This window comes from Schistocerca piceifrons, chromosome 8 (genome assembly GCF_021461385.2).
Source record: "Schistocerca piceifrons isolate TAMUIC-IGC-003096 chromosome 8, iqSchPice1.1, whole genome shotgun sequence".
In the NCBI taxonomy this organism is placed as follows: Eukaryota; Metazoa; Arthropoda; class Insecta; order Orthoptera; family Acrididae; genus Schistocerca; species Schistocerca piceifrons.
Window position 1 is genome coordinate 430401096 of NC_060145.1, and position 25594 is coordinate 430426689.

A 25594-nucleotide genomic window follows, 5' to 3' on the forward strand; every position below is an offset into this window, starting at 1 on the left:
TGATCCAAGAATGTGAGTCTGATTGGACCTAATGATCTGATTGAATAAGGTACTGGCTGCTGCTGTTTTAGGATCCCCCCGGGAACAGTACTGAACAAGCTGATTGGATCCCATACATCCGGGACGAGGAGTGAGATTGTGCAACTCTGCATACATGAGGGATTACGTTGGTAAGATTGAAGAACAGGTGGAGCACAAACAGTGGATATGAGAGAATCGTCTAGCTTCCACTCACAGCAATCCCCACTAAACCGTAGTAGAAGGCCCGGCGGTGCATCAAGCCCACAGCTTGCACAGATCAGCTCCATGATCGAGAAGCCTAAATGCTCTGCCCCTTGGAAGTGTAAGTTATAATTAACTAATCCTCTACTAAACTTCCCCAAGTAATCATTGGAAAAGTTCACATGTGTTGTGATATTAGGTCTAAACGTGTGTTTTGTCTGAAACGAACTGGCGGATGTGGCTGCCAAAGATGCATGTTCCCTCCCTCACGTTGTTGAATGTGTCGTCCCCCTCGATGCTGTTACCTCTCTTTTGCGTTGTCGTGTTATGCGTCAATGGGAAGAGGAGTGGCTGGCAGTCGGTGAAAATAAGCTGCGTCTGGTCAAGGCCACCATGTGGCCATGGCGTACGTCCTACCAGTCATGCAGGCGGGATGATGTTCTCCTCACCCGCTTCCGCATCGGACACAGTCCGTTAACGCACGGTTTTTTACTCCGGCGGGAGGACCCCCCAATCTGTAGTGCTTGTGGCGTCCAGATAACTGTCCGCCACATTTTACTTGACTGTCCTTTATTCTCTGACCAGAAGGCGGTGGTTTCCTTGCCACCGGATTTTCCCTCTATTTTGCAAGACGACGCAACGACTGTGGTTTAGGTCTTACGGTTTTGTGTCCTGTCCAATTTGTTGCCTCTGATTTTAGGGAGAGGACTTTAATGCGCTGCTGGGTGACTGGTTCACCCAGGCTTTAGGTAAGAGGTCCGCCAGTCACGATTACCTACTTGTTTCACTTCGATTTCTGTTCTCTTTTCGTTGTGTTTCCTTTCCTTTTATAGTGCGTTTCTTCTCCTCTTGTTTTGCCTCTGTATGTGAAGATTTGTAACTGCCTCAGCCTGTACCTTTTAACCGTTCTCCTTGTTCGCTGTCCGTCTTCGTCCCTACTCCGCATGTGTTCCTGTTTCTATGCGTTTGGGCGCTGATGACCACGCTGTTTAGCGCCCGAAAACCTCAAACCACACACACAACCACTCACTAATTATCTGATTGAATAAGATACTGGCTGGTGCTGTTTTAGGATCCCCCCGGGAACAGTACTCAACAAGCTGATGGGATCCCATATAGCCATGACGGGGAGTGAGTTTGTGCAACTCTGCATACATGAGGGGAATACCTTGGTAAGATTGAAGCACAGGTGGAGCACAATCAGTAGATATGAGAGATTCGTCTAGCTTCCACTCATAGCAATCCCCAGTAAACTGTAGTAGAAGGCACGGTGGTGCATCAAGCCCACAGATTGCACAGATCAGCTCCATGATCGAGAAGCCTAAATGCTCTGCCCTTTGGAAGTGTAAGTTATAATTAACTAATCCTCTACTAAACTTCCCGAACTAAACGAACTGGCGGATGTGGCTGCCAAAGACGCATGTTCCCTCCCTCATGTTGTTGAATGTGCCGTCCCCCTCCATGCTGTTACCTCCCTTTTGCGTTTTCGTGTTATGCGTCAATGGGAAGAGGAGTGGTTGGCAGTCGATGAAAATATGCAGCGTCTGGTCAAGGCCACCACGTTGCCATGGCGTACATCCTACCAGTCATGCAGGCGGGATGAGGTTCTCCTCACTCGCCTCCGCATCGGGCACAGTCCCTCAATGCACGGTTTTTTACTCCTGCGGGAGAACCGCCCAAACTGCAGTGGTTGTGGCGTCCAGATAACTGTCCGCCACATTTTACTTGACTGTCCTTTATTCTCTGACCAGAGGGCGGTTATTTCCTTGCCGCCAGATTTGCCCTCTATTTTGCAAGGCGACGCAACGACTGTGGTTAAGGTCTTACGGTTTTGTGTCCTGTCCAATTTGTTGCCTCGGATTCTAGGTGGTGGTGGTTGTTGGGATGTTTAAGGGGGACTAAACAGCTAAGGTCATCAGTCCCCCACTCCAAAAACAAGCGAGACAAAGTCGCAGAGCAGATAAAACCCCAAGGGGAAGGAGACTGCCCGCCCCCCCAGGTGCTAAAGAACACAAATTAGGCAACGAACACTACAGAAAAGAACCACGACAACAAAAAAGGGAAAGAGTCAACCATCTGATGAGACACCAAAACAGCAACAAATATGGAGAGACGCGAGGACAAAAGACACAGAAACGGAAAAGTGCAGGACCCCCCTAAATGGATCCATAAAAAGGACCAGCACGGATAAAATGTAAAACATTGTCAGCCATGGAGGCTTCGCGCATAAAATCAAAGGCAAGGTGCCCGGGAAATTAAAAGACTGCCGAAGGGTGCGCAGTCGGGGACACTCCGATAAAATGTGGGCGACCGTCAGCCGGGACCCACACCGAGACAGGGGGGGGATCCTCCTGACGCAAAAGATGGCCGTGCGTCAGGTATGTATGGCCGATGCGGAGCCGACACAGGATAACAGAGTCCCTGCGAGAAGACCGCAGGGAGGAGCGCCACACATCGGTCGTCTCCTTGACAGCCCGCAGTTTATTAGGCATTGTCAATTTTAATGTGCTGCTGGGTGACTGGCTCACCCAGGCTTTAGGTAAGAGGTCCGCCAGTCACGATTACCTACTTGTTTCACTTCGATTTCTGTTCTCTTTTCCTTGTGTTTCCTTTCCTTTTTTAGTGCGTTTCTTCTCCTCTTGTTTTGCCTCTGTATGTGAAGATTTGTAGCTGCGTCAGGCCTGTACCTTTAAGCCGCTATCCTTGTTCGCTGTCCGTCTTCGTCCCTTCACTGCATGCGTTCCTGTTTCTATGCGTTTGGGCGCTGATGACCACGCTGTTTAGCGCCCGGAAACCTCAAACCACACACAGACACATAACAGTTCTAGCTGACTAGCCCACATCATCAAAATCCTGTACAATCCTAATTTGGACCCGAGATAATATGTGACCCGAGCATATTCATGAGACATATCCCGGGCATTTTTATATCGATAATACAGAAGGGTTGCAACGGCATCTTTCACCATCCCAGTTACTATCTCTTGATTCACGAAAGTACCTGGCCCTCCGGATTTTGAGGTTATGAAACACAGTTGTTGGTAACACTCAGGAATTAGGAGTAGAGAACCGACAGATCTGAAACATGAAACTGGTATTGCACGATATATATGATATGCTTCACCTTGGTCTCGGGGAAGGTATAAAAACAATAACCTACTTAGCTTGGAGAGGAATCATCTTACCCCTAGTGCTATCACATCAGCTACAGAGATCTCTACTAAACGGGGATTTGACAAGTCAGTTGATCCAGCAATGTGAGTCTGATTGGATCTAATTATCTGATTGAATAAGATACTGGCTGATGCTGTTTTAGGATCCCCCCGGGAACAGTATTCAACAAGCTCATGGGATCCCAAATAGCCGGGACGAGGAATGACATTGTGCGACGTTGCATACATGAGGGGATTACCTTGGTAAGATTGAAGCACAGGTGGAGCACAATCTGTAGTTTTGAGAGATTCGTCTAGCTTCCACTGACAGCAATCCCCACTAAACTGTAGTAAAAGGCCCGGTGGTGCATCAAGCCCACAGCTTGCACAGATCAGCTCCATGATCGAGAAGCCTAAATGCTCTGCCCCTTGGAAGTGTAAGTTATAATTAACTAATCCTCTACTAAACTTCCCCATGTAATCATTGGAAAAGTACACATGTGTTGTGATATTAGGTCTAAACGTGTGATTTGTCTGAAACGAACTGGCGGATGTGGCTGCCAAAGATGCATGTTCCCTCTCTCACGTTGTTGAATGTGCCGTCCCCCTCCATGCTGTTACCTCCGTTTTGCGCTTTCGTGTTATGCGCCAATGGGAAGAGGAGTGGCTGGCAGTCGGTGAAAATAAGCTGCATCTGGTCAAGGCCACCACGTGGCCTTGGTGTACGTCCTACCAGTCATGCAGGCGGGATGAGGTTCTCCTCACTCGCCTCGTATCGGGCACAGTCCCTCAACGCACGGTTTTTTACTCCGGCGGGAGGACCCACCAATCTGCAGTGCTTGTGGCGTCCAGATTACTGTCCGCCACATTTTACTTGACTGTCTTTTATTCTCTGACCAGAGGGCGGTGGTTTCCTTGCCACCGGATTTGCCCTCTATTTTGCAAGATGACGTAATGACTGTGGTTAAGGTGTTACGGTTTTGTGTCCTGTTCAATTTGATGCCTCGGATTTTAGGGAGAGGATTTTAATGTCCTGCTGGGTGACTGGCTCACCCAGGCTTTAGGTAAGAGGTCCGCCAGTCACGGTAACCTAATTGTTTCATTTCGATTTCTGTTCTTATTTCCTTGTGTTTTCTTTCCTTTTTTAATGCGTTTCTTCTCTTGTTTTGCCTCCTTATGTGAAGATTTGTAACCTGCGTCAGGCCTGTACCTTTTAGGTGTTCTCCTTGTTCGCTGTCCGTCTTTGTCCCTTCACTGCATGTGTTCCTGTTTCTATGCGTTTGTGCGCTGATGACCACGCTGTTTAGCGCCCAAAAACTTCAAACCACACACACACACACACACACACACACGCACATAACAGTTATAGCTGACTGGCCCACATCATCAAAATCCTGTACAATCCTAATTTGGACCCGAGATAATATGTGACCCGAGCATATTCATGAGACATACCCTGAGCATTTTTATATCGATAATACAGAAGGGTTGCAACGGCATCTTTCACCATCCCAGTTACTATCTCTTGATTTACGAAAGCATATGGCTTTCAGGATTTAGAGGTTATGAAACACAGTTGTTGGTAACACACAGGAATCAGGAGTAGAGAACCAACAGATCTGAAACATGAAACTGGTATTGCACGATATATACGATATGCTTCACCATAGTCTCGGGGAAGGTATAAAAACAATAACCTACTTAGCTCGGAGAGGAATGATCATACCCCGAGTGATATCACATCAGCTACAGAGATCTCTACTAAACGGGGATTTGATAAGTCAGTTGATTCAACAATGTGAGTCTGATTGGATCTAATTATCTGATTGAATAAGATTTTGGCTGCTGCTGTTTTAGGATCCCCCCGGGAACAGTACTCAACAAGCTGATGAGATACCATATAGCCGGGACTAGGAGTGAGATTGTGCAACTCTGCATACATGAGGGGATTACCTTGGTAAGGTTGAAGCACAGGAGGAGCTCAATCTGTAGATATGAGAGATTCGTCTAGCTTCCACTTACAGCAATCCCCACTAAACCGTAGTAGAAGGCCCAGTGGTGCATCAAGCCCACAGCTTGCACAGATCAGCTCCATGATCGAGAAGCCTAAATGCTCTGCCCCTTGGAAGTGTAAGTTATAATTAACTAATCCTCTACTAAACTTCCCCATGTAATCATTGGAAAAGTACACGTGTTGTGATATTAGGTCTAAACGTGTGATTTGTCTGAAACGAACTGGCGGATGTGGCTGCCAAAGATGCATGTTCCCTCCCTCACGTTGTTGAATGTGCCGTCCCCCTCCATGCTGTTACCTCCGTTTTGCGCTTTCGTGTTATGCGCCAATGGGAAGAGGAGTGGCTGGCAGTCGGTGAAAATAAGCTGCATCTGGTCAAGGCCACCACGTGGCCTTGGTGTACGTCCTACCAGTCATGCATCCGGGATGAGGTTCTCCTTACTCGCCTCCGCATCGGGCACAGTCCCTCAACGCATGGTTTTTTACTCAGGCGGGAGGACCCCCCAATCTGCAGTGCTTGTGGCGTCCAGATTACTGTCCGCCACATTTTACTTGACTGTCCTTTATTCTCTGACCAGAGGGCGGGGTTTCCTTGCCACCGCATTTGCCCTCTATTTTGCAAGACGACGCAACGATTGTGGTTAAGGTCGTACGGTTTTGTGTCCTGTCCAATTTGTTGCCTCGGATTTTAGCGAGGGGATTATAATGTGCTGCTGGGAGACTGGCTCACCCAGGCTTTAGGTAAGAGGTCCGCCAGTCACGATTACCTACTTGTTTCACTTCGATTTCTGTTCTCTTTTCCTTGTGTTTCCTTTCCTTTCTTAGTGCGTTTCTTCTCCTCTTGTTTTGCCTCTGTATGTGTGGATTTGTAACTGCGTCAGGCCTTTACCTTTTAGCCGTTCTCCTTTTTCGCTGTCCGTCTTCGTCCCGTCACTGCATGTGTTCCTGTTCCTATTCGTTTGGGCGCTGATGACCATGCGGTTTAGCGCCCGAAAATCTCAACTCACACACACACACACACATAACAGTTCTAGCTGACTAGCCCACATCATCAAAATCCTGTACAGTCCTAATTTGGACCGGAGATAATATGTGACCCGAGCATATTCATGAGACATATCCTGAGCATTTTTATATCGATAATACAGAAGGGTTGCAACGGCATCTTTCACCATCCCCGTTACTATCTCTTGATTCACGAAAGCATCTGGCCTTCCAGATATAGAGGTTATGAAACACAGTTGTTGGTAACACTCAGGAATCACGAGTAGAGAACCGACAGATCTGAAACATGAAACTGGTATCGCACGGTATATACGATATGCTTCACCTTGGTCTCGGGGAAGGTATAAAAACAATAACCTACTTAGCTCGGAGAGGATTGATCTTACCCCGAGTGATATCACATCAGCTACTGAGATCTCTACTAAACGGGGATTTGACATGTCAGTTGATCCAAGAATGTGAGTCTGATTGGATCTAATTATCTGACTGAATAAGATACTGGCTCCTGCTGTTTTAGGATCCCCCCGGGAACAGTACTCAACAAGCTGATGGGATCCCATATAGCCGGGACGAGGAGTGAGATTGTGCTACTCTGCATACATGAGGGGATTACATTGGTAAGATTGAAGCACAGGTGGAGCACAATCTGTAGATATGAGAGATTCGTCTAGCTTCCACTCACAGCAATCCCCACTAATCCGTAGTAGAAGATCTCGCAGCCAAGGAGGCGTGTCTCGCCCCACAAGTATCTCAGTGTGCTACCCCCTTGCATGCACTCACTTCGCTGTTGAGCTCACGGGTCATGCGTCGGTGGGAGGATGAGTGGCTGGAAGTGACTGACAATAAGCTCCATATAGTCAAGCCCACAATGCGTGTGTGGTGTACTTCCTGTCAGTCCCGCCGACGGGACGAGGTTCTCCTCTCTCGGCTTCGAATAGGCCACAGCCCTATGACGCATGGCTTCCTGCTCCGGCGAGAAGACCCTCCAATGTGTGGTGCTTGCGGCGTCCATGTCACTGTGCGCCACGTTATATTGGATTGTGTTTTATTTACTGACCAGCGGGTCGCGGCTGACTTGCCAGCGGACCTGCCATCTCTTTTAGGCAACACTCGGACGAATGTGGTTAAAGTTTTAAAGTTCTGTGCCCTGTCAAATGTTTTTACAAAGATTTTAGGGAGAGGATTTTAATTTGCTCACTGTGTGACAAGCTCGCCCATATTTTATGTAAGTGGCCGGCCAATAACAATTTCCTGTGACATTCTTGTTGCTATGTTTCCCCATTCCTTAGGTTTTACTTTCTTAGGTAGCATTTTCCTTTTTTTCCTGCTTTGTTTGAGTGTGTGCTTTAGTTTTCTAAGGTCTGTCCACATTAGTTCCTTTTAATGTGTGTCAGGACGCTGAAGACCTCGATGTTGAGCGCCCATAAGCCCCAACACACCACCACCACCACCACCGTAGTAGAAGGCCCGGAGGTGCATCAAGCCCACAGCTTACACAGATCAGCTCCATGATCGAGAAGCCTAAATGCTCTGCCCCTTGGAAGTGTAAGTTATAATTAACTAATCCTCCACTAAACTTCCCCATGTAATCATTGGAAAAGTACACATGTGTTGTGATATTAGCTCTAAACGTGTTTTTTTTTCTGAAATGAACTGGCGGATGTGGCTGCCAAAGATGCATGTGCCCTCCCTCATGTTGTTGAATGTGCCGTCCCCCTCCATGCTGTTACCTCCCTTTTGCGCTTTCGTGTTATGCGTCAATGGGAAGAGGAGTGGCTGGCAGTCAGTGAAAATAAGCTGCGTCTGGTCAAGGCCACCACGCGGCCATGGCGTACGTCCTACCAGTCATACAGGCGGGATGAGTTTCTCCTCACTCACCTCCACATCGGGACAGTCCCTTAACGCACGGTTTCTTACTCCGGCGGGATAACCCCCAATCTGCAGTGCTTGTGGCGTCCAGATTACTGTCCGCCACATTTTACTTGACTGTCCTTTATTGTCTGACCAGAGGGCGGTGGTTTCCTTGCCACCGGATTTGCCCTCTATTTTGCAAGACGACGCAACGACTGTGGTTAAGGTCTTTCGGTTTTGTGTCCTGTCCAATTTGTTGCCTCAGATTTTGGGGTGAGGATTTTAATGTGCTGCTGGGTGACTGGCTCATCCAGGCTTTAGGTAAGAGGTCCGACAGTCACGATTACCTACTTGTTTCACTTCGATTTCTGTTCTCTTTTCCTTGTGTTTCCTTTCCTTTTTTAGTGCGTTTCTTCTCCTCTTGTGTTGCCTCTGTATGTGAGGATTTGTAACTGCGTCAGTCCTGTACCTTTTAGCCCTTCTCCTTTTTCGCTGTCCGTCTTCGTCCCTTCACTGCATGTGTTCCTGTTTCTATGCGTTTGGGCGCTGATGACCACGCTGTTTAGCGCCCGAAAACCTCAAACCACACACACACACACACAACAGTTCTAGCTGACTAGCCCACATCATCAAAATCCTGTACAATCCTAATTTGGACCCGAGATGATATGTGACCCAAGCATATTCATGAGACATATCCTGAGCATTTTTATATCGATAATACAGAAGGGTTGCAACGGCATCTTTCACCATCCCAGTTACTATCTCTTGATTCACGAAAGAATCTGGCCTTCCGGATTTAGAGGTTATGAAACACAGTTGTTGGTAACACTCAGGAATCAGGAGTAGAGAACCGACAGATCTGAAACATGAAACTGGTATTGCACGATATATACGATATGCTTCACCTTGGTCTCGGGGAAGGTATAAAAACAATAACCTACTTAGCTCGGAGAGGATTGATCATACCCCAAGTGATATCACATCAGCTACAGAGACCTCTACTAGACGGGGATTTGACATGTCAGTTGATCCAAGAATGTGAGTCTGATTGGAACTAATTATCTGACTGAATAAGATACTGGCTGCTGCTGTTTTACGATCCCCCCGGGAACAGTACTCAACAAGCTGATGGGATCCCATATAGCCGGGACGAGGAGTGAGATTGTGCAACTCTGCATGCATGAGGGGGATTACCTTGGTAAGATTGAAGCACAGGTGGAGCACAATCAGTAGATATGAGAGATTCGTGTAGCTTCCACTCACAGTAATCCCCACTAAACCGTAATAGAAGGCCCGGTGGTGCATCAAGCCCACAGCTTGGGCAGATCAGCTCCATGATTGAGAAGCCTAAATGCTCTGCCCCTTGGTAGTGTAAGTTATAATTAACTAATCCTCTACTAAACTTCCCCATGTAATCATTGGAAAAGTACACATGTGTTGTGATATTAGGTCTAAACGTGTGTTGTGTCTGAAACGAACTGGCGGATGTGGTTGCCAAAGATGCATGTTCCCTCCCTCACGTTGTTGAATGTGCCGTCCCCCTCCATGCTGTTACCTCCCTTTTGCGTTTTCGTGTTATGCGTCAATGGGAAGAGGAGTGGCTGGCAGTCGGTGAAAATAAGCTGCATCTGGTCAAGGCCACCACGCGGCCAAAGCGGTACGTCCTACCAGTCATGCAGGCGGGATGAGATTCTCCTCACTCGCCTCTGCATCGGGCACAGTCCCTCAACGCACGGTTTTTTACTCCAGCGGGAGGACCCCCCAATCTGCAGTGCTTGTTGCGTCCAAGTTACTGTCCGCCACATTTTACTTGACTGTCCTTTATTCTCTGACAAGAGGGCGGTGGTTTCCTTGCCACCGGATTTGCCCTCTATTTTGCAAGACGACGCAACGACTGTGGTTAAGGTCTTACGGTTTTGTGTCCTGTCCAATTTGTTGCCTCGGATTTTAGGGAGAGGATTTTAAAGTGGTACTGGGTGACTGGCTCACCCAGGCTTTAGTTAAGAGGTCCGCCAGTCACGATTACCTACTTGTTTCACTTCGATTTCTGTTCTCTTTTCCTTGTGTTTCCTTTCCTTTTTTAGTGCGTTTCTTCTCCTCTTGTTTTGCCTCTGTATGTGAGGATTTGTAACTGCGTCAGGCCTGTGTCTTTTAGCCGTTCTCCTTTTTCGCTGTCCGTCTTCGTCCCTTCTCCGCATGTGTTCCCGTTTCTATGTGTTTGGGCGCTGATGACCTCGCTGTTTAGCGCCCGAAAACCTCAAACCACACACACACACACACACAATAGTTCTAGCTGACTAGCCCACATCATCAAAATGGTGTACAATCCTAATTTGGGCCCGAGATAATATGTGACCCGAGCATATTCATGAGACATATCCTGAGCATTTTTATATCGATAATACAGAAGGGTTGCAACGGCATCTTTCACCATCCCAGTTACTATCTCTTGATTCACGAAAGCATCTGGCCTTCCTGATTTAGAGGTTATGAAACACAGTTGTTGGTAACACTCAGGAATCAGGAGTAGAGAACCGACAGATCTGTAACATGAAACTGGTATCGCACGATATATATGATATGCTTCGCCTTGGTCTTGGGGAAGGTATATAAACAATATCCTACTTAGCTCGGAGAGGATTGATCTTACCCCGAGTGATATCACATCAGCTACAGAGATCTCTACTAAATGGGGATTTGACAAGTCAGTTGATCCAACAATGTGAGTCTGATTGGATCTAATAATCTGATTGAATAAGATACTGGCTGATGCTGTCTTAGGATCCCCCCGGGAACAGTACTCAACAAGCTGATGGGATCCCATATAGCCGGGACGAGGAGTGAGATTGTGCAACTCTGCATACATGAGGGGATTACCTTGGTAAGATTGAAGCACAGGTGGAGCACAATCAGTAGATATGAGAGATTCGTGTAGCTTCCACTCACAGTAATCCCCACTAAACCGTAATAGAAGGCCCGGTGTTGCATCAAGCCCACAGCATGCACAGATCAGCTCCATGATCGAGAAGCCTAAATGCTCTGCCCCTTGGAAGTGTAAGTTATAATTAACTAATCCTCTACTAAACTTCCCCATGTAATCATTGGAAAAGTACACATGTGTTGTGATATTAGGTCTAAACGTGTGTTGTGTCTGAAACGAACTGGCGGATGTGGTTGCCAAAGATGCATGTTCCCTCCGTCACGTTGCTGAATGTGCCGTCCCCCTCCATGCTGTTACCTCCCTTTTGCGCTTTCGTGTTATGCGTCAATGGGAAGAGGAGTGGATGGCAGTCGGTGAAAATAAGCTGCATCTGGTCAAGGCCACCACGCGGCCATGGCGTACGTCTTACCAGTCATGCAGGCGGGATGAGGTTTTGCTCACTCGCCTCCGCATCGGGCACAGTCCCTTAACGCATGGTTTTTTACTCCGGCGGAAGGACCCCCCAATCTGCAGTGGTTGTGGCGTCCAGATTACTGTCCGCCACATTTTACTTGACTGTCCTTTATTCTCTGACCAGAGGGCGGTGGTTTCCTTGCCATCGGATTTGCCCTCTATTTTGCAAGACGACGCAACGTCTGTGGCTAAGGTCTTACGGTTTTGTGTCCTGTCCAATTTGTTGCCTCGGATTTTAGGGAGAGGATTTTAATGTACTGCTGGGTGACTGGCTCACTCAGGCTTTAGGTAAAAGGTCCGCCAGTCACGAGTACCTACTTGTTTCACTTCGATTTCTGTTCAATTTTCCTTGTGTTTCCTTTGCTTTTTTATTGCGTTTCTTCACCTCTTGTTTTGCCTCTGTATGTGATGACTTGTAACTGCGTCAGGCCTGTACCTTTTAGCCGTTCTCCTTGTTCGCTGTCCGTCTTCGTCCCTTCACTGCATGTGTTTCTGTTTCAATGCGTTTGGGCGCTTATGACCACGCTGATTAGAGCCCGAAAACCTCAAACCACTCACGCACACACAAACACACACATGAGGTGGAGATTCTGGCATCGGCTGAGGACGTCGATCTCGCCAGTCCCTCAGATACCAGGTATAGTAGTAGCACAGGTGCTCTATTGGAGGCAGCAGGTGACCCAGTGGCGTAATCTGCCTTCTCAGTCCCTTCATGCCTTTCTCAGCCATGGATAATATCATCCTCCAGTGGAACGGCAGCGGTTTCTTCCACCATCTGGCTGAGCTCCGACAACTTATCAGCCTTAACTCTTTCTTCTGCATTGCTCTTCAGGAAACTTGGTTTCCTGCATTGCGAACCCCCGCCCTCGGTGGCTATTGGGTTTATTATAAGAACCGCTCAGCTTATGAAAGGGTGTCTGGTGGCGTCTGCATCTATGTCCTTAACTCTCTTCACAGCGAGTCTGTCCCTCTACAAACAGCTTTAGAGGCTGTCGCTGTTCGGTAGTGGACGCCACAGGGTGTTACCGTCTGCAGTCTTTACCTTCCACCGGATGGTGATGTCGCGCAGCATGTCCTAGTTGCGCTGTTGGCCCAATTGCCGCCTAAATTGCGACTAAAAGGAGTCTCAGATGTTTCGGCCTTATGTGATGGTCCCCTCTCGGGTTTGAGCTCCATCTTTCTAAATTATTCCGAAGAGCGAGCCACTTGGAGAAGGGCGCCTTACATGGTGCATTGTATCTGTCGTGCAATTAGACATTTAGCCGTCTATCTCGTCGTTGCAATGCTGTCCCGCTCGTTTTCGATCTCTTGGGCGATTACCACGCTGCACTCTGCGGTGTTTCTTTTAACTGCGACGACGACCTTGGCCATTTTTGCACCTAAGATCCAGCACGGCAGCCAGTCCGTTGTGGTGGGGCCGCCATGTACCCTCTTGGTTGTAGCCCCCTGACAACACAGGGATCGCTCTACTGATGCCTGCGCCGTTAACTCCCCACGTATGCCAAGGAGTAGATGCCCATCACCCTGGGGCATCGGGACTCCCGGCAATGGCCATCCTGCCAGGTGGCCTTTGCTGTGGCTGGGTGGCGCCCGTGGGGAGGGCCCTTGGTCGGAGTAGGTGGCATCAGGGCGGATGACCCGCAATGAAGGGTGGTACATCATCTCTCGCTGGCGGCCAGCCGTCAGCAGTCTCTAAGCGTTCCAAAGCTCACTTTAAGGCTAATGTGTATGACCCCAAATCGTTCCCCTCCCTGGCCACACCATGGGAGGAACGAAAGGCTGTGAATGAGAGCGAAAGATACTCGCCCCGTTATCTCGTCTGTACCAGAGCTGACGGGGACTCGTTTGTGTCTGTGAAGCCTCAGTTCTTTGTCGAACATTTAGAGGACAAGTTCGGCGAGGTGGAGGGCTTGTCCAAGATGCGGTCTGGATCGGTGTTGATAAAAACGGCATCCTCTGCCCAGTAACGAGCCTTGCTGGCTAGTACAAAGTTGGGGGATGTGTCTGTTACTATCACCTCACATAACAGCTTAAATATGGTCCAGGGAATTATTTTTCACCGCGATCTCCTTTTACAGTCCGATGACGAGCTGCGCGCCAACTTGGAGCGCCGAGGTGTCCATTTCGTCCGGCGCGTCCACCGGGGTCCGAGGGATCGTCAAGTTGCCACCAGTGCCTTCATCTTGGCCTTCGAGGGTGACACGTTACCTGAGAAGGTCAAGGTGATGGTGTACCGTTGTGATGTCAAGCCGTATATCCCTCCCCCGATGCGGTGCTTCAAGTGTTGGAAGTTCGGCCACATGTCTTCACGCTGTGCTTCCGACCTCGTCTGTCGCGATTGCGGTCGACCTTCCCATCCTGATCATCCCTGTGCGCCACCTCCAATCTGTGTGAACTGTGGTGCGCACCATCCGCCTTGCTCGCCAGACTGTCCGATTCTGCAGAAGGAGCGGAAGATCATGGAAATCAAGACTCTCGACCGCCTGACGTACACTGAGGCGAAGCGGAAATATGATCGGCTTCATCCAGTGCGCATGACAGCTTCTTATGCCGCAACTGTTACTCCTTCTACATTTCCATCCACTCCAGTCAGCTCTCAGAGTCGAAGTCCCACACCTGCCCCCTTGATGGTGGGGGGCACTAAACCTCCTGTTGCTCCTGCTCCATCTACTTCAGGAGCAACACCCCCCCAACCATCGGGGACATCAGTCCCCCCTTCCCAGCCGGAGAAGCGTAAGACTTCTTCGGCTACTCTCGTAAGGAAGGGGTCCCTTGGGGACCTCCCTTCGCACGTTCCGACCGGTTCCAAAGCCGACAGCCACAAGTGGCTCAAACAACCGCCAGTCCCTGGTCGTCGGGACACACGGTCATCGTCTGTCCCTGAGACTGACCCAGTGACGCCCTCCCAGCCTGAACCACTCAAGGCGCAGTGCGAGAAGCAGAAGAAGAAGAAACTCCCCAAGGATACCGACATTGCGGTGGCACCCATTCCACCGCTTCCTACAAGCTCTGCGTCTGAGGATGAGGTGGAGATTCTGGCGTCCACTGAGGACATGGATCTCGCCAGTCCCTCGGATGCAATAGATAGCTGTTGTCCAGGTGGTGACTCAGTACCAGCAGGGGCCCCGGAGGCGTAATCTGCCTCCCCAATCCCTTCACGCCTTTCCCATCCATGGCATCATGGACTCTGACTCATGGTTTTCAGTTCTCTGCAGCCAAGACTCGAGTTATGCACTTCTGCAGGCGTCGGACGGTCCACCCTCATCCTGAACTTTACCTCGACGGCTACCTGCTTGAAGTGGTGGACACTTGCCGCTTCTTGGGACTCGTGTTTGATGCCCGGCTCACATGGGTTCCTCATGTTACTCAGCTGAAGCAAAAATGCTGGCGGCACCTCAACGCCCTCCGCTGCCTTAGCCACACGTCTTGGGGTGCAGATCGCTGCACGCTGCTGCGATTGTACAGAGCCCTTGTGCAGTCCCGGCTTGATTATGGGTGCCTGGCCTATGGGTCTGCATCACCCTCAGTGTTGAAGTTGTTAGACCCCATACACCACTGTGGGGTTCGGCTTGCAACTGGCGCTTTTCGTACCAGCCCCGTAGATAGTCTACTGGTGGAGGCCGGGGTTCCCCCGCTGCGGATTCGCCGCCATCGACTGCTCGCCGACTATGCTGTCCACGTGCATTGCTCGCCAGACCATCCCAATCGTCGCCTGCTTTTCCCCGCCATGTTCCTCCATCTGCCCGAACAGCGACCTAGGTCTGGGCTTTCCGTAGCTGTCCGTGTCCAGTCCCTGCTGTCAGAACTGGGGTCATTCCCTCTTCTGCCTCCCTTCTGGGTCCGTACACCTACGCCTCCCTGGTGTTTGTCCCGGCCGTCCGTCCGTCTGGATTTGGCACAGGTATCTAAGGACTCGGTTCCGCCTGTGGCCCTCCGTCGCCGTTTTCTTGCGCTCCTCGAATCATTTCCGGGCTGTGAGCCTGTCTACACTGATGGTTCCCTGGTTGATGGTCGCACTGCCTACGCTTTTGCTCATGCTGCCCATGTTGAGCAACGCTCCTTGCCAGCTGGCTGCAGTATTTTTACTGCAGAGCTGGTGGCCATCTTGCGCGCTCTTGAGCATATGCGTTTCTGCTCAGGTAGGTCCATCGTCATCTGCAGTGACTCCCTGAGCAGCCTTCAGGCCATCGACCACTGCTATCCCTCTTCTCCTCTGGTGTCCTCTATTCAGGAGTCTGTTTCCGCCATTGCCCATTCTGGACGTTCGGTGGTCTTGGTTTGGACGCCAGGTCATGTTGGCATCCCAGGGAACGAACGTGTTGACAGGCTGGCCAAAGGGGCGCTCGACGCCCCAGCTTTGGAGATCGGCCTCACGGCTCCCGATCAGCAGCTGGTGTTGCGCCGTAAGGTGCTTGGGATGTGGTCTGCTGAGTGGCGAGGCTTGCCAATGCCTAATAAACTGCGGGCTGTCAAGGAGACGACCGATGTGTGGCGCTCCTCCCTGCGGTCTTCTCGCAGGGACTCTGTTATCCTGTGTCGGCTCAGCATCGGCCATACATACCTGACGCACGGCCATCTTTTGCGTCAGGAGGATCCCCCCCTGTGTCGGTGTGGGTCCCGGCTGACGGTCGCCCACATTTTATTGGAGTGTCCCCGACTGCGCACCCTTCGGCAGTCTTTTAATTTCCCGGGCACCTTGCCTTTGATTTTATGCGATGATGCCTCCATGGCTGACAATGTTTTACATTTGATCCGTGCTAGTCCTTTTTATGGATCCATTTAGGGGGGTCCTGCACTTTTCCGTTTCTGTGTCTTTTGTCCTCGCATCTCTCCATATTTGTTGCTGTTTTGGTGTCTCATCAGATGGTTGACTCTTTCCCTTTTTTGTTGTCGTGGTCAGTCAACCAGTCTCCGGCCATCTTCTTTTCTTCTATTTCTTTCTGTCTGGTGTTCGTCTGTACTCTTCTTTTCTGTAGTGTTCGTTACCTAATTTGTGCTCTTTAGCACCTGGGGGGGGGGGGGTAGTCTCCTTCCCCTTGGGGTTTTATCTGCTCTGCGACTTTGTCGCGTTTGTTTTTGGAATGGGGGACTGATGACCTTAGCTGTTTAGTCCCCCTTAAACATCCCAACAACCACCACCACCACCTCCTGGATGAGGCTGTGGCATTACCAGTGCCGCCCAGGTGGCATCTCTTCAGAGCTGACTGGACACTTTTCAGCCATTTGGCTGTTTTGGAACACCATGCCAGCATCGACGAATTGGTCGACCATGTTACAGCCGTGATCTGCCATGCTGCTGAATTGTCGATCCCACGGTCCTCAAGTCATCCCAAGAGGCGTCCTGTCCCTTGGTGGACCACTGAGTGCCGCTCAGCCATCCAAGCCCGCCGTGCAGCTCTGCGCCGCTTCAAGTGCCGTCCCTCAGCTGACAATCTTGCGGCCTTTCGGGTGGCAAGGGCCAAAGCGCGGCGAGTGATTAAAGAGAGCATACGAAGGTCATGGCAATCGTTCTTGAACTACATTCCCGCTCCACTAGTTTACGAAAGTATGGGAAGCCATCAGGAGGATTTCCGGGAAATGCAGCCAGCTACCTGTCACGGCATTGCTGCATCAGGGATGTCTCCTCATGGCGCCGAGAGACGTTGCCCAGACACTGGTCAAGCATTTAGCGGAATCTACCGCCACTATTAACTGTGATCGAGAGGGGTCACTTGGACTTCCGGTCTCCAAATTCTGAACCCTACAACTGCCCCTTCACAATGTGGGAACTGGATTCGGCGCTGTCTGTGGCTCATGATACTGCGCCCGGTCATGATCAAATCCGGTACAGCGTGCTGCAGTACTTGTTGCTGCCATCCAAGGAAGTTCTCCTGAATTGTTTTAATATGATATGGTTATCCAGCACATTCCCTGACTCGTGGAGGGAGGCGATTTTGATTCCCATCCTCAAACCTGGGAGGGACCGATCGTATCCCAGTAGTTGTTGGCTCCTTAGCCACTCTCAGTGTGGCCTTCGGAGATGTCGTTCAACTATAGACAACTTGACCCTGCTTGAGGCGGCCATCAAGCAGGCCTTCCTACGTAACCAGCATTGTCTAGGTGTATTCTTTGACATTAATAAGGCCTATGACACTACTTGGCGCCGCCTTAACCTCAATCAACTCCATCAGTGGGGCTTTCATGGCCATCTCCTCATCTTCATTTGGTCCTTTCTTTCCCGCCGCCTGTTTCGATAACGGGTTGGTAATGTGCTATCTGATTTGTACGTGCAGGAGAATGGTGTTCCTCAGGGAAGCGTTTTAGGTGTCACCCTCTTTGCCGTCTCCATTAACAGTATCACGTCCACTATCCGGAGTCCTGCCCAGTGCTCCTTGTTTGTGGACGATTTTGCTGTTTTCTGTTCTTCCTCCAGTCTTGTCACTGCTAGTCGGCAGCTGCAGCTTACGATACAGCGATTAGAGGCATGGACTGCGAAGACGGGTTTTACCTTTTCTGCAGACAAATGTGTGTGTGTTCATTTTAATCGTTCTCGACGTGCTTTTACCTCCCCTGAATTGCGTCTGTGGGACACCATTCTTCCTTTTAGCGACACTGTGCGGTTCCTGGGCCTCACGTTTGATTCGAAGTTGTCGTGGTTGCCGCACCTTAAAGACCTGAAGGTGCGGGCCCTGAAGGCGCTGAATATTTTGAAGTGTCTGAGCCATCAGTCCTGGGGAGCAGATCGGGCGCGTCTGCTGCAGTTTTATAGGACTGTCGTCCGGTCGCGTCTTGACTATGGATGCACCGTGTATGGGTCAGCGAGGCCTTCGTATCTGAAGATTCTTGACGCAGCACACCATGAGGGTATCAGGCTGGCTACTGGTGCCTTCCGTACCAGTCCCGTCCCCAGCCTGTGTGCTGAGGCAAGGGAACCGCCGCTCGCCATCCGGCGGAAACTCCTCATGGTGCGATGGGTGTGTCAATTCCTTGCCTGTCCTACCTCCCCTGCATACCCTACTGTTGCCCGACCGCCTATGGAACGTCTCTTTTCCAGTCGTCCCAGGGCAACGAGACCATTTGGGATTCGTGCTAAGCATTTGCTTGAGTCCCTTGGTGTGGAGTGTGTGGCACCCCAACTCCAGGGTTTTACCCGTCTGCCTCCCTGGTTGCTCCAGAGGCCCAGCGTCCTTTTAGACTTGTCAGAGTACCGGAGGAGGTGCACTCCTGCGATTGTTTTTACCTCCTTATTTTACGATATTTTAAACTAGCATGCCGAGCATGTACCAGTATTTACGGATGGCTCTAAACAGGGGGACTCTGTTGGTTGTGCTGTTGTTTTCCCTGATCGAGTCGTCAAGTTACGGCTTCCTGCAGCGTTTACCATCTTTGATGCCAAATTGTTTGCGATCTTGCGGGCATTGGAGCAGATGAGATGTGTTCCCAGTCTTAAGTTTCTCATCTGTTCTGACTCCCTGAGTGCCCTTCAGACCATGCAGCACTTGTACCCAGCGGATACGGTCGTCCAGAACATCCATGATGCCCTACTCCACCTGCAACGGCAGGGGAAGGAGGTTTCTTTCTGCTGGGTGCCGGGGATGTGGGTATTAGGGGAAACGAACTGGCGGATGTGGCTGCCAAAGATGCATGTTCCCTCCCTCACGTTGTTGAATGTGCCGTCCCCCTCCATGCTGTTACCTCCCTTTTGCGTTTTCGTGTTATGCGTCAATGGGAAGAGGAGTGGCTGGCAGTCGGTGAAAATAAGCTGCATCTGGTCAAGGCCACCACGCGGCCAAGGCGGTACGTCCTACCAGTCATGCAGGCGGGATGAGATTCTCCTCACTCGCCTCCGCATCGGGCACAGTCCCTCAACGCACGGTTTTTTACTCCAGCGGGAGGACCCCCCCAATCTGCAGTGCTTGTGCCACATTACTGTCCGCCACATTTTACTTTACTGTCCTTTATTCTCTGACCAGAGGGCGGTGGTTTCCTTGCCACCGGATTTGCCCTCTATTTTGCAAGACGACGCAACGACTGTGGTTAAGGTCTTACGGTTTTGTGTCCTGTCCAATTTGTTGCCTCGGATTTTAAGGAGAGGATTTTAATGTGCTGCTGGGTGACTGGCTCCCCCAGATTGTAGGTAAGAGGTCCGCCATTCACGATTACCTACTTGTTTCACTTCGATTTCTGTTCTCTTTTCCTTGTGTTTCCTTTCCTTTTTAGTGCGTTTCTTCTCCTCTTGTTTTGCCTCTGTATGTGAGGATTTGTAACTGCGTCAGGCCTGTGTCTTTTGGCCGTTCTCCCTGTTCGCTGTCCGTCTTCGTCCCTTCACTGCATGTGTCCCTGTTTCTATGCGTTTGGGCGCTGATGACCACGCTGTTTAGCGCCCGAAAACCTCAAACCACACACACACACGCTATTGAGTACACGTTTAAGGAGTTCTGTTATTTACGGCTCAAAGTCTGGTGTGTACATGCCCTCTGTGCTGTGTCATCAGATGCCGCTGGGAGCAGGTGGTCGCCTGCTGGTGCTGGCGGCTGGAGCGAGCTCAGTGCTGCTGGCGCTGCTGGTGGTGGCCTGTCTGGTGGGGCCCGGCTGCTGCCTCTACGAGTACCTGCACCGCAGTGAGTACCTATCCGGATGCTTGCTCTCGATCAGACAGTATCACGCATCCTTCTTACAGTCAACAGATATCTTGGTTGAGGACTCCAGTACACTATTGATACCAATTTATAACCAGTACATTGCATGACAGAACTCGTGTGATGACGCCCAAAAGAGAGCGTATAGGAGTACTGAACCCCAAAAACCATTGTAGTAAAAAGGTATGTGTTTCTACATATATCAGTTTCCAAATGTTTCATCTCATGTTTGGAGACGTAAGTAGTGTGAAAATTAAGAAATTGTAGAAAATTAGGATCTGTGTTCAGCACAGGGTACTTCCCAGTTGCTTGCTCCTGCGAACGGTTTTGCTTGCATTCTGACATGTATGGAGAATGTTCCAGCCAGATTAATGGGAACATTCACAGGCTCGGTCTACCTGCTGCAACCACAATAATAATACTATTTGGGAGTCCATAGGAAGCTGACTTTGGCAAGAAACAATGGGAAATACATTCCACTAATAAAAAAATAAAAGGAAAACTTGCTCCTGAATGCAGGTGGAAAGGACTAAAAAGTATTCCAATCATTTACAGACTCGCATAACTATAGTCAGTTGACCTGTCTTCAGAAGCTAAGTGTGCTAAAAAAAACACTGATACTATTGAACGCACACTTTGATTTTATATTGTATAAATTTTGTTATTGTTAAAATTATGCAAGACTGTGGCCATTAATGTTCTTAAATCAATGCCATGACTTACACACTTCTCAAAATTTTGGATGAATGCTTCTAAACGCAGTAGTTATGTGAAATTCTAGGAAGTTATGCTAAAGCAATGTAAACAAACTTATTATTATTGTTATTATTAAAACATTTCATATTATCTTATTGCTATTATTGTTATACTTGTAGACATCTGCATCACGTTCAAAGAGAATTTGAAGGTAAATTATATTTGTGGCTGAGTTCTGGATCTGTGTTTGTCACAGGTAGCCCATTTCACTTTTCCAAATAGTAACTGTGTGAACACTGCAAAAATGACACATTACTGTGTAATTTTGCATCTGGCTGCAGTCTTCTGTAATAATCACTTGAGTATGTGTACATTTCTGCAGGTGGAAGTATTTCGTTTCTAAGCAGATAAAGGACATGGGAACTATATTGTGAAAAAGAGGAAACCTGTTACTTATGTACTGGAGAAAACTACAAGAAAATTAGTGACATACAACATACAGGAGTCTATGGACTGATGTCTGATGGTTTACGATATTGTCACACTATACCAGAGGAAAGAATGCAGCTGTTACTAACTTCTTAACTTGAAGCACCTGCATAAAGCTGACCCCCTCCTTCTGAGAAAATATGTCCTGACCTGTAGCGTAAATATTCCCAAATTTGTTGCAAGATTTTATTGGAGTTCAGCCTGATGAACAATCCTGGTGCAAAATCTGACCTACTGGGGGTGGGTCGTCGACCACTATGTATATCCCCAAACAGCATCAACTGTCTTAAATAGCCTGTATTAGCCAACCACTCATTACACACTTCACGTTTGACACATATATAAAAAATAAATGAATGAATAAGGTAAAGAACATATATTAAACTTCATTTTGGTTTGATACAATGTCAAGAAACCAGTACCTAAAATTACATATTTCAACAGGCTCAGAACAGTTAGACAACCTATCTGAAAAACACATACATCAAACTTAATACTATTTCATGGTGAAAAGTCTCCCAGAGGTAGTGATGTACAGGCCTTGACAATATAGTGATATTCAAAAAGAAAATTGTAGTGGTAATAAAAAGATTGTCAGCGTTATCTGACTTCTAACAATGCGTCAAAAGTAGTTAAACAGCTCACACTTTCTTATAATTGAGTCATATAGGTCCAAATAATTTGAGTTACATAATGTACTGTTGCCACACATAACAGCCTGATGTCTAACTGCTGCAGGCCATACCACCATACCTTGTTTAATGTCTGAAAATATCTCACTGTGAGAAAATCTGTTATGTGTTTCCAACTTTGCTTATCACGATCTGTAACTTGAACAGGACTTTCCTTTTGGCCACTACTTGTGCAACCATAGATCAATAAGATGGTGGCACCCTATGTTCACGTAAACAATACACGAATAAAGGGAATAATCTAGTTAGAAATTATAGTACAACATGAGCTGTTTAAAGCGAATATATTTCTCTTCAGAAACACAGACACAAATTAAAAGTTTTCAGTGAGAATTGTGTTGATACAAAACAAACTTTCATCGCCGTAACAAACTGATATCATTTTGCAAGCCAACATTTTCATTCTCATAAAACCTGAGGTAGAGGGATTAAATACAAATATAATGAAATGAACTTTAAAGTTATGCAGTAATCAGCATCTCAATATTTGACAAATTCACACTCTCTCAGCCGACAGTACTGGATGTGAATGCATGTAAGTGAAATGGATGCCCAGAAGAATGCAAATCCACAGCCTAAGTCACCCCTAATGGTAGCACGAAATTCAGCATAATAAAAAGACTTGGAATTGTCTTAGTGGTAATCATACAAATTATTCATCATAACTTACCATCAGGCGAAGCTAGTTTCATCATATAATGTGCTACATCAAATATAGCTAAAAATCAGAACTATCTCAATACTCCAATTACTGTATACCAAAGGTTAATGGGTGACCACCTTTGAAAAAGGAAGGTACATGGATCCTCTACACACATATGATTGGCTGAGGACCATTGGCTAACCAAACACTGGATTTCTTACGGAATGTCCCTCAGGGGCTCAGCATTCATTTGATGAGTACGTGCTTGGCGACCCTGGGGTTCCTGATCTGGGGCTTGTAAGCGCCGCCAGTCGTCTGTTACCGTAAGCTCTGGGCATGCTTCAGCAACCACCATGTGAAGCGGTGGTGGAACGTTGTGTATCACAGGGAACGGGGATCTTGGATTGCCTGCTCTTTATAAAGAAAAACCTCAATCTCAAGGTATGCTGCGTGCTGAGGAAATGCATGGCTGTTGGGGTGGAGCAGTCGTTAGCAGGCAACCACGGGGGAACCTGCGACACCTCAGTTTTTCCCTGGCTGCTCGTGGAACAGAGATGGAACCCTCGAAATCTTCTCCTCCCAGCTAGAAGGGTGTATTGCCTTGGAGGGAGGTTAGTCCTTCTGACAACCAACTTGTTGTTAGAAATGGGGTTCAAGGAATCATGAATCAGTATGTCTTTGTAGTGATCAAAACAAAGGAGGGGACTTTTAAAAAGGTGTCCCTCTTCTATATCCATAAAGGCTTAGAAGGAGTTGCTGGTATCTAAAGTCTATTAAGCAGTTGCGAAATGGTTCCTTTGCTGGTCGAGACTAACCATGCAAAGCAGGTGGAACTACTTAGGAAGTCACAAAAATTGGGTGAGTATGACATTGTTGAGTTGCATAACTCCCCTTACTCTAGCAAAGGTGTGGTCACTTGCTGTGATGTTATGGACATTGATGCTGCTGAACTCAAACAAGAATGGGCATCAGAGGGGATGATAGATGTGGAACAAAGGACACCTCGACTCGAGTACGGATGTCAAGCTTATGGATCTGCAAGACCTACGTACCTCAAAATGTTGGATGTGATTCACCAGGAGGGTATTAGGCTTTCAACGGGGGCTTATTACATGAGTCCAGTTGCTAGTCTATGGGTCGAAGCTGGAGAGCCTCCACTGTCCATTCAGCGTCTTCTCCTTGTGACATTCTTGTTGCTATGTTTCCCCTTTCCTTAGGTTTTACTTTCTTAGGTAGCATTTTCCTTCTTTTCCTGCTTTGTCTGAGTGTGTGCTTTAGTTTTCTTAGGTCTGTCCACATTCGTTCCTTTTAATGTGTGTCAGGGCGCTGATGACCTCGATGTTGAGCGCCCATAAGCCCCAACACACCACCACCACCATCCTGCTTTCTTTGAGTGTGTGCTTTAGTTTTCTTAGGTCTGTCCACATTCGTTCCTTTTAATGTGTGTCTGGGCGCTGGTGACCTCGATGTTGAGCGCCCATAAGCCCCAACACACCACCACCACCACCATCCTTGTGGTACGGCAAGCATACAGGGCCAAGTCCACTCCTATTTCGTTGGCATCCAACACCTTTTCACAGCTGGCACTGGAACGTTTCTTCCGCCACCGTCCGAAGACAACAAAGCCGTTTGGCATCCGCACAAAGGAGAGTCTCGAGTCAGTACTCCTGGAGGGCATTAAGGTCCTCAGCCAGGGATGGAGTAGGGGATCTCTCTGGCTACTACAACGACCGAGATTACTTCTTGATCTGGCGGCTTACAAGAAGTATTGTACCCCGGACCACCTTTTTAAAATTAAATTTACTGAGATTTTAGACCGCCATTCATATTTTATTACTGTTTACACGGATGGGTCTAAACAGGGGGATTTTATGGGTTGCTGCGCTGGGTTTCCCTATACTGTCCATAGGATAGGGCTCCCAGAGCAGTTGGTTGGTTGGTTGGTTTGGGGAAGGAGACCAGACAGCGAGGTCATCGGTCTCATCGGATTTGGGAAGGACAGGGAAGGAAGTCGGCCGTGCCCTTTGAAAGGAACCATCCTGGCATTTGCCTGGAGCGATTTAGGGAAATCACGGAAAACCTAAATCAGGAAGGCCGGACGCGGGATTGAACCGTCGTCCTCCCGAATGCGAGTCCAGTTTCTAACCACTGCGCCACTTCGCTCGGTCCCAGAGCAGTTCTCAGTTTTCTATGCAGAACTGTTTGCCATTCTGCAGCATTAGAGCATATGCGACAACATCATGGCAAGAAATTCATCTGCTCTGATTCCCAAAGTGCTCTACACGCTCTTGAACAGATGTACCCAGCATATCGGATGGTGCAAGAAGTGCAGGATGCACTTCTGCTCTTGTAAAAGTAGGGTAAGGATGTGCTGGGTTCCAGGGCACGTAGGGATTCCTGGAACTTGCAGACGCGGCTGCCAAGTAGGCTTGCTCCATCCCACCTCCTGCTCGCTGTTCCATCCGCCTGCAGGCAATAACATCATTCATGACTTGGAAGGTCATGTGTTGGTGGGAGGCTCAGTGGCTGGAAGTGAGGGATAATAAGTTGCGAGCGGTGAAGGATTCTGTCCAACCATGGCTTACCTCCTTCCGTCAACGATGAGCTGAGGAAGTAGCCCTTACATGGCTTCGAATAGGACACTGTCCATTGACACATGGTTTTCTGTTATGTCATGAGGAGCCACCAACGTGTCAGACATGTGGGACACAGCTGTCGATACGAAATATTTTAACTAAGTGTGTTTTATATGCGGGTTTGAGGGAAGATTTGTTTCCCACCAGACCTGCCCTCTATTTTAACTAATAATGAGGCG

At 48.6% G+C, this 25594-nt stretch overlaps 1 protein-coding gene across 1 annotated transcript in view; it reads left to right on the top strand.

Moving 5' to 3' along the window:
- The window catches only part of LOC124711659 (synaptotagmin-5-like), a 286120-nt gene that overhangs the window by 128511 nt on the left and 132015 nt on the right, over positions 1 to 25594 (top strand). Inside the window, exon 2 of the mRNA XM_047241847.1 lies at positions 20115 to 20241. Within this exon, the coding sequence (XP_047097803.1) occupies positions 20115 to 20241 (127 nt within the window). The remainder of the gene's footprint in view (positions 1 to 20114; positions 20242 to 25594) is intronic.